The sequence below is a fragment of the Castor canadensis genome, chromosome 2, assembly GCF_047511655.1.
Source record: "Castor canadensis chromosome 2, mCasCan1.hap1v2, whole genome shotgun sequence".
In the NCBI taxonomy this organism is placed as follows: Eukaryota; Metazoa; Chordata; class Mammalia; order Rodentia; family Castoridae; genus Castor; species Castor canadensis.
In genome coordinates, this window is record NC_133387.1 from 68,668,514 (window position 1) to 68,684,990 (window position 16,477).

The 16,477-nt window shown below is 35.8% G+C and overlaps 1 protein-coding gene across 4 annotated transcripts in view; it reads left to right on the forward strand.

The window, feature by feature from the left end:
- Positions 1-14,690, forward strand: part of LOC109688497 (B cell receptor associated protein 29) — a 38,759-nt gene extending 24,069 nt beyond the window's left edge. For all 4 annotated transcript variants that reach the window (XM_074064986.1, XM_074064988.1, XM_074064989.1 and 1 more), the window contains 2 exons: positions 10,480-10,580; positions 14,502-14,690. In XM_074064986.1, coding sequence (XP_073921087.1) covers positions 10,480-10,580; positions 14,502-14,537 — 137 coding nt within the window. In that variant the 3' untranslated portion in view covers positions 14,538-14,690. The remainder of the gene's footprint in view (positions 1-10,479; positions 10,581-14,501) is intronic.
- The last annotated feature ends 1,787 nt before the right edge of the window (positions 14,691-16,477 follow it).

Below are 16,477 nucleotides of genomic sequence, written 5' to 3' on the forward strand. Positions count from 1 at the left end.
AAATTGTGCTTTGCCTAAAGAGTGTATCCTGATTTTTAAGCTCAAAGCAGCATATTAATATTTTGTAGTTATTCTCTACTTAGTAACTGAACCAAAATTATTTTTCTTATTACTTAGCAACCTAAGATGAGAGATCAAGTCTTCATGTGTTTATTTATTTAATTGTTTGTTTGTTCATTCATTCATTCGTTGGTAATACTGGGGATTGAACTCAACACCTTGTGTTTATTAGGCAAACACTCTACTACTTTGAGCCATGATCTCAGTCCTTTGTGTGTTTACTGATGTTTCTTTCACTAACAGTGCATACAGTATAACTCATTTTTTTAGTAAATTTAAAAGCCTTATTTATCAGTTCCCTGGCCAACAGTACCAGTAATCTGCATAAGTGCCAGCATCCATAATCCATGTCTTTTCTAAAACCCCCAAGCAATTTATGTATGAGCCTTATTCATTTTCCACTCCAAAAAGTGGGGAGATTGGGACATATGCAAAAAAACGTGGGGTTTTTTTGTTTTGTTTTGTTTTTTCTTCTTTGCATGAGAAAAATATAACTGTATTTGGTTTTATTCATTAATGTTTGCTCTGTAGTATAATTGCATGTACAGCTTTATTTCTGTTACAAAAATGTCTGACTCCTCTTGCTGAACAAGCAGTCTATTAAAGCATGTCCCAATTTAATCTCTCCGCCATTAGTTCAGCCTCTTCACATTGCTTCTGTGAGCAGTTTTTTTAAACCACAATCAGTCATCCACACTATTTAAAACTCTTTGTGGCTCCTGTCACCTTTACAGCTCTTCAAGATGGCAAATGTGAACTTCTATGATCCGGCACCCATCATCATCTCCAGCCTTGTCAATTTAAATTTTTTTTTTTTTCCTGCCTGGAACCCAGAAGGGTTTTTTTTTTCCTTTCTTTTATTTTATCATTTCTACATTTACTTACATGTGTATTGTTTGGGCCACTTCCCCACTCCTCCCAACCCCCGTCCCCTTCCAGGCAGAACAGCCTCTTGTTCTATGGTTTTGTTGAAGAGATGAAGAGAAACATAAGAGATAAGAAAGACATAGTATATTTGCTAGTTTGAGATAAAGATAGTATACAGAGAGATTCCTAGTGTTGCTTCCATGCACTTGTGTATTACAACCCACATTGGTTCATCTCTACTAGACTTCTTCACTACTTCCCAGTCACCTTCCCATAGTGGCCTCTGCCAGTTTAAGATTACTGTATTCACTCCTCTACAGTGAGCACATCAACCACATTCAAATTTTAGGTTTCCTTCCCTTTCCCTGTTCCTCCCGTGTGCGTTCTCCACTTGATGTTTGACCCATGTCCAGTAATACTACTGCATTTGTTCTAGGTCTATAATCCGCACATGAGGGAGAACATGCAATTTTTTGCCTTCTGAGCCTGGCTAACTTCGCGTAAGATGATGTTCTCCAGTTCTATCCATTTACTTGCAAATGACAAAATTTCATTCTTCTTTGTGGCTGAATAAAATTCCATTGTGCATAAATACCACATTTTCTTAATCCATTCGTCAGTAGTGGGGTATCTTGGCTGCTTCCATAGTGTGGCTGTTGTGAATAGTGCTGCAGTAAATGTAGGTGTGCAGGTGCCTTTGTAATAACCTGAGTCCCATTCCTTCAGGTATATCCCTAGGAGTGGTATTGCTGGATCATGTGGCAGATCTATGTTTAATTTTTTAAGAAGCCTCCATATTGTTTTCCAGTGTGGTTGTACTAGCTTACATTCCCACCAGCAGTGCATGAGGGTTCCTTCCCACATTTGTTGGTGGTGGTCCTGATGCTAGCTATTTTAACAGGAGTGAGGCGGAATCTTAGTGGGTTTTGATTTGCATTTCCTTTATGGCCCGGGATGGTGAACCAAAAACATATGACAGAACAAACAGCCTGTTCAACAAATGTTGCTGGGAAAAGTGGTTATATGCCTGCAGAAAACTGAAACTAGATCCCTGCATGTTACTCTATTACTATCAACTCAAAGTGGATTAAGGACTTTAGTATCAGACCCGAAATCTTGCAGTTAGTTCACAAAAGAGCAGTGAATACTCTGGAAGCAATAGGTGTAGGCAAGGACTTCCTCAGTAGAATCCCAGCAGCTCAGCAACTAAGAGAAAAGATGGACAAATGGGACTACATGAAATTAAAAAGCTTCTGTACAACAAAAGAAATGGTCTCTAAATTGATGAGTCCACCCATAGAGTGGGAGAAAATATTTGCTAGCTATATATCAGACAAAGGACTGATAACCAGAATATACAGGGAGCTCAAAAAACTAAACTTCCCAAAAATTAATGAAACAATAAAGAAGTGGTCAGCTGAACTAAACAGAACTTTTTCACAGGAAGAAGTCCACATGAAAAAATGCTCACCATCCCTGAACATAAAGGAAATGCAAATCAAAACCAATTTAAATTTTATACCCCTCCTTTGAAATATTGATGCTTATAGCTGCACCAGTGGTGTTTCATTATTTTTCACATTTGCCCAGTATTGCCTAGAATGCCTTTCTTCCTTCCCCCTTTAAGCACAAGCATTTATAACTGATGTTTATCCTTCAGTTCCAAAGTTGCCTCCTCTAGAAAACATCCCTGAAGTTCCTCTCCTTTAAGCAGTTAATGCATCCTCCTTCTATGCCCTGTATGGTTACTTTCAAGTAGTGCACTCCAGAGAAATTATCTTTTTATTTGTTTGTGTCTCTTACTAGATTGTAAATGCTATGAAAGGCAAAGGCCATGTTGAAGTTACTTATGTGTCCCCACCATTCACCTAGTGTTTGAGGCCTGGATTTAGATACTAATAAATCTCACCAAAAACACTAGTTGTAGTCCCTTACTTTGTTTAGATTCCATGATTCATCATAGTTATGTCCTTATAAAATACTTATCTTTTGTCTGTACTCTCTCTTTCCTTCCTTAGCACTCAAAAAGACCCAGCTGCTTTAATTCAAATGGGCCCTCAGCCCTGCATGGCAATTCTATTCCCTTGCTCTGAAACCTTCAAAACTCTTTTAAATCTTCTCATTTCAACTTCAAAGTTCTAAATCCACCCTGCTTCACTGGGCATAAAGAATTAGTCAGAAAAAGACTTTACTCTTTCCACCAAAAAACTACCATTCTACCATCATTCCCTCACAGCTGGGATCAAATCCATAGCCTTTCCTTGGGTTGCAATGTGCGAAGTTCCAATCTCCCTTTGGTGCTTTGGATCCCAACCCCACTCTCCTGAGGGATTTTGTTTCTGCAATTACACCTTCATTTCCTGTCATCATACAAGAAGCATCCTCTAGGATCTCCTATCCAAAAATTGTTAAAACTCAACCTCACATTCCCCTCCAGTCATCATCCACTGCCCCTATTTCTCTGTTCTACTTCATAGCAAAATTTCTTTTCTTCCTGTTAATTTTTTATTTAGACATAATTTCAAACTCTCAGAAAAGATGCAAGAATAATAATAAACAATTTTCCTACCCTTCACTCAGTTCCCCAAATGCTTACATTTTACAATTGCCTTATCCTTTTCTCTTACTCTCTTCATATTATTTTCTCACTTATTTTGGTATTTTCCAAATGGTGGTTTTCTAATTCCCTCCCTCTTCCTACATTTGTTAAATTGCCATCTATCATAAACACAAGTTTTCCCTTTTTTTTCCCAATTATTTGTTTGCTCACTGTATTTAGTGCTTATAATTCATTAGCATTATATTTTATTGTTTAAGCTAGCTTTAGCTTTGGCTAATAGGAGTCTTTTCAAGCTGGTTCCCGTGTTATTTTGGCATGCCCTCATTGTTCTATAAACACACACTTTTCGGAATTGCAAGATGTTCCAGGCTCATGTTATGCTTCTTTTCCCAGTCCTGAGTCAGCCACTTCTCTAATGAACACTGGTTCTTTTAAGTGGAAAGTGGCATTTAAAAAATAAGATATGAGCCCTAGATTTGCTCATTACTACTGAAGTGTCATTTCTGGGCCTCCAAAACAGATATTAGCTTAAATTTCCCCTCTGTAGAAAAACTTCCTGACTACTCAAACTGATAAAAGTTGCATAGTCATTCTCTATTCCATCACCCTGTCTTTCCTTTCTGCGTGGCACTTATCACTGTCACTGTTGGTTGATTGGCCTCTTTATGTGTCTTCTTCCCCAACTAGAAAATAAGAGAGAGCAAAGCTATCCTTTCACTATACTCCTCAACACTTAGAAAAATGCCTGATACATAGTATACATTCCATAAGTTGTTGACAAGTTAGATGAATGGGTAACTCCCTTGTTTTAAGGGCATCTTTCATAGTGAAGAAAAGTAGAAATCTTTGGTATATTCTCATAGATTCTCAGCAGTAAGAGTCCAGGAGAAAAATTACCTTCCTCATATTCTGTATTAAAATAACAAAGGTTTACCATTGCTGTCCTTAAGGAGCTTAATTGTCACAGCTCTTCTATAGGTGTTTTACTTTTTTACCATATGGATGATTTCATAAAAAACTATTTTCATGAACCCTAATTGTAATTATTTTAAGATAAGACCATATTGCCTCTCAATCCTTAAGTAACTTAAACATCTCCCCCCACTCCACCTTTTTTTTTGTTGTTGTTTTTTGAGAGAAGAGTATGTAGCCCAGACTGGTCTTGCACTCACTCACTAACATATATAGTCCAGGCTAGCCTTGAACTTGCAGTCCTCCTGCTTCTGCCTCCCTGTGCTGGGATTATAGGTGTGCTCCACCATACCCAACACTGAAGCCCTTTTCAGATAAGATGTATACATAGAAGTTGTTCTCCATATTTTGACATTTTTGAAATCTGTTTGGTCTGCTTTTTTCACATCTGCCTTCTCACTACCCAGTCACTGATTTTTAATAATACACTTTTGATGACTGGCAGTTTTAAAAAGCACTGCTTTTTTATTTTGTAGAATACACCTCTGTTGGGATTTATCCAGTCTTTTTATTAGACTGGGTTTATTTACATGGGTTTTGAGAAGATTATAGGAGTAAAGTGCCATTTTAACCATATCATTTCAAAAGCACATACTACTGACATGATTAATCACTGTTGATGTTGACCTTGATCACATGATTAAAATAGTGTGTATCAGGTTTCTGTACTACAGAGTTCTTCTGCCACCACTACTACCCAACTTCCATGCTTCCCATGCTGTCAGAAGAAGGTCACTATTCACAGCCCACATTTAACAAATGAGTTATGCTCTATCTCCTTGAGAAAAAAGTATTCACATAAATTACTTGGAATTATTCTGCATAGATTTGTCTGTTCTCCTCATTCATTTATTTATATAGTATAAATATAACTTAATACTGCTTAATTCATTTTGTTGCTCAAGTTTTCCAGCTCTGGCCATTTGGGGCTTTTTTGTGGGGGATGGTACTGGAGTTTGAATTCAGGGCCTCACACTTGCTAGGCAGGCATTCTACCACTTGAGCTACTCCACCAACCCCTTGATTTTACATGTTGCGTATTTTCGAGATATGATCTTGTGAACTAGTTGCCTGGGCTGGCCTCAGACCAAATCCTCCTGATCTCTGCCTCCTGAGTACCTGGGATTACAGGCTTGAGCCGGTTCTATGATAAAGGTAGACTGAAGATGCATTAAAGGGCAAAACTAGAGAGTAAGGACAGTTTCTTGCTATTTTGAAAGGTAATGTTAATAAGCAAAATGGGAGAGAGTGAGTGAAGGGGTGTGGTAAAGGTGGATAGGGCTGGATACTTTAGCAAAGGAGCAATATGTAACTTAAAGAGTGTGACACTTTGGAGGTACTACAAAGAGCTCATTGCAACTGGAGCATAAAATAATATAGAGGCAGTGCTGAGTTGAGTAGCAGGCCTAGGAACCATCAGAAAAGGCCTCTTACATCATTTTTATATGTTAACATTTTGGAGGCACTATTGGAGAGTTTCAGAGCATGAGAGAAATCACTTTGTCCACACTGTAGACAATTAGAGCAGTTAAGCAACTAGGTAAGAAACACATTTCAATAATCTAAGTTGGGGATGAGGGGTGGTCACAGGGCTGAGTAAAATGGATAGATTGGAGAAGTAGAAAGAAAGTAGAGTCAACAAACCTTATCAGCAGATGGATATGAGGTTAAGAAAGTAGGTGATCATTGACATGATGACTAAAGCTTAGACCTTACCTACAGGGACCTGACAAATTTGAAATGTATAAAAACTATAGTGTAATTAAAGCCGCAATTTATGTTCCTTATGAAAAAGAAGTTTGGGTTACTTTCCACATAAATCAGAGCATTACTGTGAATTAAGAGTGCAATAATTGATCACTGACAAGAGAATAGTACATTGAGGATTAAATACTGGATAACTCCAGTGTATTACACTCTCAGGTTGTCAAAAATAGAGCCAAATAAACTAAAAGAAACCAAGATTGGATATATGGAAATTTTTCAAATAAAATGTTTTCCTCTGGCTCAATCCTTAACTATTATACAACAGCCCAACTTCATCTGCCATGCCGTTGCCTCTAGAAAGTTTCTCTTCCAGGGCTTAGCTGGTAGTATCTGTTATCTCTGGTAGAAATCATGGTGACACAATATATTTTACCTAGTGCATTAGTCTCACCAGCTCTTCCCATTGTGCAAATAGCCCCATAAATGCAAGTTTGGCACTTGGAAAGACCACAGATTTTTTGTCTGCCTACATGTCATTTTACGGAAACATTTTGGCTTACTAGTATCACCAACATTAATTATGGTTTTCTTTTTTATATATTTTACTTTTATGATTATTGTACTAGGGTACATTGTGATATTTACAAATAGTTATTTTCTATATAAATAAATGATGTGTGTTCCTAGTGACTACTATATAACCTAGTCTACTTGAATCTGGCAACTTTCTTATGAAATTTCTCAGCATTTCTACAAAGCTACTGGCAAGTAATAACCCATTTCTGCAGATAAAGAAAACTGAAATGGAAACTTAGATGTATCATCTCAAGCCTGCTTGTCCAATAATGTTTTTTTTATATATACTGTTTCCCAACTAATATGACTCAAAATAAAAGAAGCGTATTCACATGTCAAATAATAAGTTTACATAATCCCTTAGTAACAAACATAGTTCCAGGAGATGGAAGGCATCCAAAACACAGTATTGTAATTTTTGTAAAATGAGAGATAGAGAAAGAACTGGGAAGCAGTTCAAGAGGAATCTAGACAATAACAGCCTTCCCTAATTGGAATGAATTCACTGTGATGGTAATCATTAGGTTTATTGATACCCATCGAGTACAAAACAAAATAAGAAACAGTTCATACCTTGACTTGATAAATGGCAGAAAGCAATATTTGCCAGCTATTGTTTCATTATAGCTTAGTACCAGTAATAACCAGAAGAAACTGCTAGATAGGCTGTACAAATGGTTCCCTACCTTCTTTTAATAAGGAATCAGTGAGCTGATACCTAAGATGTATTAAATTTACTAAGTAATATATCACGTCAGAAATTTAAATGTAAATCATTTTAACATTAAGACCAGCCCTGGTTCAATACAAGCTCCTGACGAACTGCATTAGTCCATTCCATTCTGGCTACTACAACAAAGTACCATAGGCTCAGTAGCTTATAAACAACATAAATTTATTCCTCACAGTTCTGGGGACTGAGAGGGCTGAAGTCAAGGTACTGGGAGATTCAGCATCTGGTGAGAGAACCATGTCCTAGTTCATAAATGGTGCTTTCTCACCTGTCCTCATAGCATGGAAGAGAGAAGTCAGGTTTCTGGAATCTCTTTTATTAGGGTACCAACCCCCTAATGACCTAATCACCTCTCAGCCCTACCTTCTAATACCATCACATCGGTGGTTAAGTTTCAACATATGAATTTTAGAGAAAAACAAACATTCATACCAGAGCACCAACATACTTTAAGCCACCATTGTAGTTAGACATTATTAGGTTGTAGAATCTATTGCACTCTATATACCAAAAATACTGGCTCTTAAATATTTTTAGTAAATCTTGAATATAGCACTAACTATGCTTTATAATTTCAAGTAGCCTCTAGAAAATGCCTTTTTGGTAGAGCATAAATTGAAAACTAAGATATAACTCTTTATATAGAAACTGTGATACCAATGAAACCTAATCACCACCAAAAATTCTGTCTTCCATACCTTACTCACATCTTTACCAAGTAATATATTACATTTGTCAAAACCATTGTTTAATATCTAATTTAGAATTATGGACCTATAAAAGAAATATGTAGGAAATTATAGAGCTGTGCTATCTAATATTGCTAGCCACTAGTTACATGTGGTTTTTGTTTATTTTGGCAGTACTGGGGTTTGAACTTAAGGCCTCATGCTTACTAGGGAGGTTCTCTACCACTTGAGCCATGCCCCAGCCCTTTCTGGCTTTTAGTTATTTTTGGCTTTAGTTATTTTTGTTTCAGGCAGACTACAATCCTATCTCTATGACCTCCTGCTTAGCTGGGATCACAGGTATGTGCCATCATCCTGGCTTATTTTTTGAGATGGGGTCTCACTTATTTTTTGCCCAGGTTGGCCTTGAACCAAACCAGGTTCCTCCCAATCTTTGCCTCCCAAGTACCTGAGATTATAGGCAACAATCTAGTTACCTTTCCTCTCGAGAAAACCTACCGTTTCCTGTGCCAAAATAATTAATTTTTAAATTATCTCACTTTCTTCCCTAACGCCCCTACCCTAAAAGATTTACAAATGCAGAGCTAGATCAGGATTCCCAGATTTTGGAAAAGTAATTTCTAAATGCTCTATAAGAAAAATTTCAAGTATAATGACTTTAATCTGTTTATCCCATATTAGGCTACTCTTCCCTTCTACATATTTTGCTCATTAGATTTTTTCCACAATATGTTGTCATATTTTTTTTCTATTTCTAAGGATATGAATCTATTGACTTAAACTGTACTTCCTTGGCCAATATATAGACATTTTTGTATGTCATTATCCTGAGGTAAAACCTTTTAAGTTCATACTTTCAATTTTGCATACAAAGTGATTGTCTCCATTCTTGCAAGAATATAGTTGTCCGTCTCTTAGAATGAAAAAATGGTTTTTCTCTCAGGTTTTTCAGAAACAGACCCTTCTGATAACTGTTTTGTAGTGCCAGAGTCCCAGCTGAGCCAGAGAAAGTAGCTGGAACATTGTGCCAGAAAGCAAAGAAATACTTACCAAAAAAAAAAACTGATGGGGATATAGTAAATGGGGCTAGGCACTAGCCTGAACAAGTTCTAATTAGCCAAACCTAGAGAAATTTGAATATCAAGATAATTACATATAGCAATGAATAAGCTTTTGAAAAATAGGAACTTAGGAGTTTATACATAATGGATGGATGAACAGACAGATGGATAGTTGGATGGAGAAAAAAGGAAGAATGATGACTGATAAATATGGATGGAATGGTGAAATTGGAAAACCATTTTGCCGCTGTCATAATAAAGACTGGTTTGGGCAAGAATTATCACTGGATAATAAATACAGGGGAGATATTTTGACATGGAACAGGATTTTGCATAGTCTAAATTATCTTCCCATATATTGCTTAAGTTACAAGAAAACAATAACTAAAGAATGTAAAAACAGTGAGGACTAGAGGACCTTTGGATGTGATTGGTCTCTGGATACCCTGGGAAGCATTAAACATTATTTATTTCATATTCTTATTTAAATTGCATGACCTAAATTTAGTCGTGAGGAAATATCAGAAAAAACCTAAATGAACAATATTATTTAAAGTGGCCTTTTTTAAAATCTCAGTGTCACAGAAGATGAGGACTGCTGGGGGAAGACTGAGGAACTATTCCAGACTAGAGGAAACTAAAGCAACATGACAGCTAAATACAATGCATGATCTGTATTCTATATTCTGCATTAGAAATGAGAAAAAACTTTAAAAAGCCAGGCACCAGTGACTCATGCATGTAATCCTAGCTACTCAGGAGGCAGAGATCAGGAGGATTGTGGTTTGAAGCCAGCCCGGCAAATAGTTCCATGAGACGAGACCCTGTCTCAGAAAAACCCATCACAAAATAGGGCTGGCAGAGTGGCTCAAGGTATAAGCCCTGAGTACTGCAAAAAAAAAAAAAAAAAAAAAAAAGACATAATTGGGTCATTTATCACAATTGGAATATGGATGATTAGATTTAAAATGTTGATATTAATAAATTTAGTAATGATACTGTAGTTACATTAGAAAATATTTTGTTCTTAGGAAATCAGTATGAAAGAGTAAATTGTCTGCAATTTCAACTTCTTCTCAAAATGATCCAAGAAAATAATTGTGTGTATAGAGAGGGCATATAGTAACATATGTAGCACAACATTAACAATTGGTGAATTTGAATAAAAACTACACAGGAGTTCTCTATTTATAGTCTTGCAACTTTTGTTGGTTTGAAATTCTTCCAAAATAAAATTCTACTTGGTATTTTTAGCCCTTTTTAAGGCACAAAATGATGTGATGAGTATGAAGACACAGTCAGAGAGACTTTCAAAAGAATATGACCGACTTCTGAAAGAACACTCAGAACTTCAGGTAGGTGACATGCGCTTTATGTACTTGAATTTTTTGAAACAATAATTATTTAAATAAACTATTTGGATTACTTATCCTTCTCAAATCGAGATGACGCACTTAATCCTGGCTTTGTTAAATGACTTAAGAAGTCAGATTTACCCAAAAGATGAAGGAAGAATAAAACATTGCAGCAAAAAATAAAGTACCACATCACACTATTTGTTCTATCTTGGTGTTTTAGATATCTTAGGACAAGACTATGGCATTCAAAATCTGATTTACCTCCAAAGAAAATAAGAAACAAAACAAGAAAACTTACTTTAAAGCCATACTCAGATCTGAGCCATGGATTTTCTTCCTCCTCCTCTGTAGTTCAACAAGAGTCTATTCCAAATGTTCATCCATATTGGGCTTGTGTTCCCCTTCTCTTTAGTTACCAGCCACTAACCTGAATTGATTTCCCAGACATACTTTTTTCCCCACCTTTTTTTTTTCCAGAGCAGGGGGTCCCAGCCCAAGGCCTCACACGTGCTAAGCAAGCACTCTACCACTGAGCTAAACTCCAGCCCCTCGCAGCTACACCTTGATCATGTGTGGGGAAAACTGTGGGACACTTGCATTCCAGAAGCAGAATTGGCATGTGGCACATAGGCACTATGCTCATAGACAGTCTTGGAATACCTATACCTGGCCTCATACTAGCTTTTTATTATAAGAGGTTTTCTCATCAGGGTTCATTTTCTTCATGTGTACAATCAGAACAATAATGATGTCTTGTTCACTGGATTATTGAGAGAACAATCCAGTGAAGGGTGCTTAGCACTGTCCCTGGCTGGTTGTAAGTGCTCAAGAAATGATTATCATCATCATCAGGATTACTTCCTCTGTAGAAGTTTTATTGAAAAAATGACATTTTCTCACAAGCTACTTTGACCTTGAGTTAGATTTTCAAGAAGCAATCCAAAACACATTTGTAATCTGATATTCCCAGTTGGTTTGCATGTTCGATTTAATTAGCCTACTTTGACAACAGCAAGAAAAAGACATGGCAGCCCAGGAAATGGTGGATATCCTTTGTACACTAGTCCCGGGACACTGAGGGCTTAGTTCACCCGGTCTGGAGTAGATGGTTAGATTTTCTGTAAGACTACCAATTTCCCATCTGTAAAGCAGAGTTCCTGAAACTTGTGGCCTTCTCAGGACATGATAAGAATTAGTCCATGTCATCTTCAAGATCCACCATGGAAAGTAAAGAAGTTGCTTCCAAGGCCTCTTGCCTGGATAAATTGTTTGCCTTCTGTTTGTGAGGTCAGGGAGTACTCAACTATGATGAGTTTCCATGATAGTACATTTATGCCTTCATCTAATTTCTACTTGTATCCCATTTTTAAAATACTTAATAGATGACATTTACTCAAAAGTGTACTCTAGACAAAGCACTTGGCTACTGACTTCATATGTGTTGTCCTGTTTACTCCCCATGACAACTCAATAATTTAAAATATTTTAATATCCTTTTTTGTGGACAAAAAAGTTGAGAATCAGAGATGCTATATTATTTACCCCTGTTTTTGAGCTAGAAAGTGATAACATTTAAAGCTGAAATTAAAAGACAAGAAATCTTTCTCCAGAAACCCCATCCTTAACCAGGTTCTTTGGTCTGTGCTGGTCATTAGACTGTGTTCTTACATCCATTCTCTTCTTAATACAGCTGTGGTTCCACATCTCAGGGACATACATTTTCCAGACTGTCTTGCTTTCTGACTTCTGGGCAAGTTGAGCTGATGAGAGGCACTAGTAAAATACAGAAAGTAGGAAGACTTTCTCCTACTTTCTGCTTTAGGTGCCATTATTTCATGATATCAGTTTCTTCCCTTCATGGTCCCAGTTCCCACTAGGCAGCATCCATTTGCTGTCCCTCATGCATGTGCTCCCTAACCATGTGCTGTTTTGTTCCTTCAGCCCAAGGAGTAGTGGTAGTTTTCTGCTGTTGGTAATCATTAAGATACCTTACCACCCTGTTTGGTGTGCCTACTTGTCACCTGTAAAACCAACTTCCTATAATAAATACCTGCTCAAGGGTTAAAATATCTCAACTCTTGTAACCCTCTGAACCATCTGACATCCATGTACCTTGGCTACTTCAATATTTAAATGAGAATTATACCTTATGAGCATCAAGCCAGATCCTATGCAAGAAAGCTTTTTAAATATTTTTAATCAAGAAAAGCTCTGTAGAGCATTAAAATGCTATTTGTTATATCTCAATTGATTACATTTTTCCCATCTACCTACCTACACCACAATGTGTCCAGTATGAAAACCTGTATGAGTCTGAACTTAAATGTCATTTAATGAAGCCATCTTATAAATGAGTCTCTGATGTTCACCTTCTGAAGAACCAAAAGATACTGTAGAACATCTATAGTAAAAAGCTGAATTTAGTTTATTGTCATGAATTTTACTTCTGTTGTCAAACCTATCTTAGTAATTTAATTATATCTTAAAGTTCCTTAGTAAACATTAACTTTCTCAATTTTATATAATTGAGGTAAATTTAAATGAAACAAACAATGTAAAGGATTGTTAAAACATTAAGAAATACATGAAAGGGAGAAAACTGGCTTCTTTTCTGCAATCAAATCTCATTTTGTTGCATCTTTTAAATCCATTTGGATTTCTCAATCTGGTCTCCTCCCCATTATAAACCCTAAATAAATACTAGAAAACAGTCCCTTCAAAACATGATCTTTGGCTTTCCTTACTTGTCCTGGTTCTCTTCTAGAAAAGAAAAAGACGTAACTGACTAGGGGTTATTGAAAGCACCTGCCAGGCTTTAAATTTCATTTTAAAAAATCCCCCTTCACTTAAGAGACTTATCCTAATAACACCATCAAAGCTTTGATTTTTATCTAAAGTGGTCAGCTATGGATAAATGTAAAAGTGGGCCAGGTGTGGTGACTCCACTCTGTAATCCCAGCTACTCAAAGGCAGAGATAAGAAGGATCAGGGTTCAAGGCCAGCCTTGGCAAAAAGTTAGCAAGACCCTGCCTCAACCAATAAAAAGCTGGGCATGGTGGTGTGCACCTGTCATCTCAACTATGTAGGAGGCATAAATAAGAGGATCATGGTCCAAGTTGGCTCAAGCAAAAAAGCAAGACCCTATTCAAAAAATAACTAAAGTAAAAAGGGCTAGGAGTATAGCTCAAGTGGTAGAGCCCCTGCCTAGCAAGCTCAAGGCCCTGAATTCAACCTCTAGTACTACCAAAAAAAAAGTATAAAGGTGGTATGTTACCATCCAGATACCTCCTCTAATCCTATCTTTTTGTTTGCTTAAAGTTAATGTTAAGTTTTTCTGAAAATATCAGTGTACAGCCCCAACAAGTGTTTGATGAACTTTCTACATAAAATCAGTAATGTTCTGAAATTCCATTTTATGGGATTTTCCTTGATACAAGCATTTACTTTCTTCAAGTGAAGTTTGAAGTTCCTTTAGTTTCAGTTATATTATAGTCATCTTTATAGCATAGTCAGGGAAGCATAATGTGAAAAGCCAGCTCTAGAAGAACCAAAAAAAAAGAAAAGAAAAGCCACCCCAGCTGGGTTTTTGCTTCCATTCATTCGTTCCTTGCCAACAATCTTAATTGGATTTGCAGCAGGGGAATTTTAAAAATTTTGTTTTCCTAGAGGTAATCCATGAAACAAAAGCAAAATAGATTAAGACATAGAAAAAATGAACTTATAAAATATTATTTTTCCCCTGTTCTTTTCAAATAAAACTCAAAATTTCATAGGTTTAAACTTTGACTCTCTCAATCCATCCTTTCACATTTTGTTATTCTTAAAATTAATAACTAGACACAGAAGGGGTTTTCTTTAAGTCCTTGTTGTATCTATGAATCTGTTTCTCACTCTTTGCTGTCTTATTTTTTCTTACAGAATCGTTTAGGAAAAGGCAATAAGAAAGGCCTGTGAACTTTATGAAAGAAGATTACAATGCACTGTGTCAAGATGATAAATTTATTATCAGGGTAGTCACTAGAAGGTTTAAAATTCAATTCAGAAAAATGCACTATGGCTTGCCAATTTTTTTTAATGCCACACATAGGCTATATATTGTAACAATATCAAAATGTTTGATAATATTTCACATATAAAGTATGTATTCCAGTTCTTTAGAAAAATATAAGCATGTTAAATAGCATGTTTACATATTGCTAATAACATTGGTAAATGACTGTTTGCCAATAAAAAAAAAATTCATTAGCCAGTTACTTCTAAAATTAGATTTTTTTAAGTTGCATGAAACCGTTAATAGCCTTGAAAGCTTTAATGAGTTTTCAGTAATAATTATTTTATCATATGATTATGATGGTTATGTGTTTGAAGATAATATTCAGTATCAGCAAAATTATTCACAGGAAATTAAATAAGGATAAATGATCAAAATTAGCAACTATATTTATAGAGAACAGTCAGAACAATTAAAACAATGGCTTTAGCTTTTTTTTTTTTTTTTTAAGCCTGATGATATTATGGCTTACTCTAGTAAGATAGCTATATTGATAATTATATTTTTGTTGCTGTGCTTCTGCACCTGTTGGACTATTTTTATTGACATTTGTTTTAGTAACACATGATAAGCATTCTACCTTTTCAGAGTCATCTAGTAATAGAGTTTGCATAACTGTCATATCTGAATTGAACTTATTTTTTAATGTGAAATTCTTAAAAACTTTATATATGACATATCCAAAAAGCAGTGAGATGGTTTTCTGTGGTTGTGAGAGCTACTGATTATGCAAATATCACCTCAAACATACATATCACACAGTTTCTCTGAGATGTTTCTCTATTCTGGAAGCTAAATATTAAATACTGTATTCCGTTGTAATATTCATTTAAAGATAGTCATTGTAATAATATGACTTAGATTGTTTTCAGTGTTTGAATATGAAAATCTACTTCCTTATCTCATGAATATCTAAATATAAAAGAAAATCAAAAATAGTAATTTGAATTTTTAATTCTCTAGTCTTTGTTTCATCTTCTGTTGTTTATTATAATTTTAACATTTCCTTGTGTACTTTACCAACTTCATGTGTACTTTTTTCATTATAAAGTGGATGAAATGAGCAAGTATATATTTTATTTCAGATAAAAATCTGGAGTTATTGCTAAAAAACAGACATGAAGGAGACATTTAACAGGAGTAAGAAATGGGAGTTAGACCATATGGGCTGACAACACCATAAATAACAAGGAAAGATAGTGCTGAGATGGAGAACTGAACAAATGACAGCTTAAAGTGTAGACTTAGAAATATCAAAGTGAGAGCTACATGGATAAATACATAGATACTGAGTATTTGGGACCTTGGCCAACTCTATAGAAATCAAGTGTAAAGTCAGAAGAAGAAAAAAAGGAAAAAATGCACAGAACCAAGATCATAAACCAGCTTCACCATGTTTCACCATGTGATCTTGAACAAGCTATTCAGGTTTGCTAGACTTCCATTTCCTCATCTCCACAATGGGACTAATAAAATAAGGGGTACTGTATAAGTAAGGATAACACAGTAGTTCTCAAAGTTGTTCATACTGCATAGCAAGGAGAAAATTTGGGTACTTCTAAAAGAGTATAAGGATTTTAAAGCATTTTAAAGTGCTTTGAGAGGAATCTTATACCTGAACATTCTCAATTTTACAGATAGGTAACTAGAAACCTCAGAAGTTTGAACCATTTTCCCAAATTAAAATGAAGAGGAGTTAGATTCAAGGTCAGGATTTGAGAATTCAGGTATCCTGGTTCCCTGGATATCACTCATTTTCATTCACAAACTAGCTATAATTTCTGAAACCAAAAACATTGCCATGTATAGCTAGGGTTTAACCAGAGAATTTCTCTTTAAAACT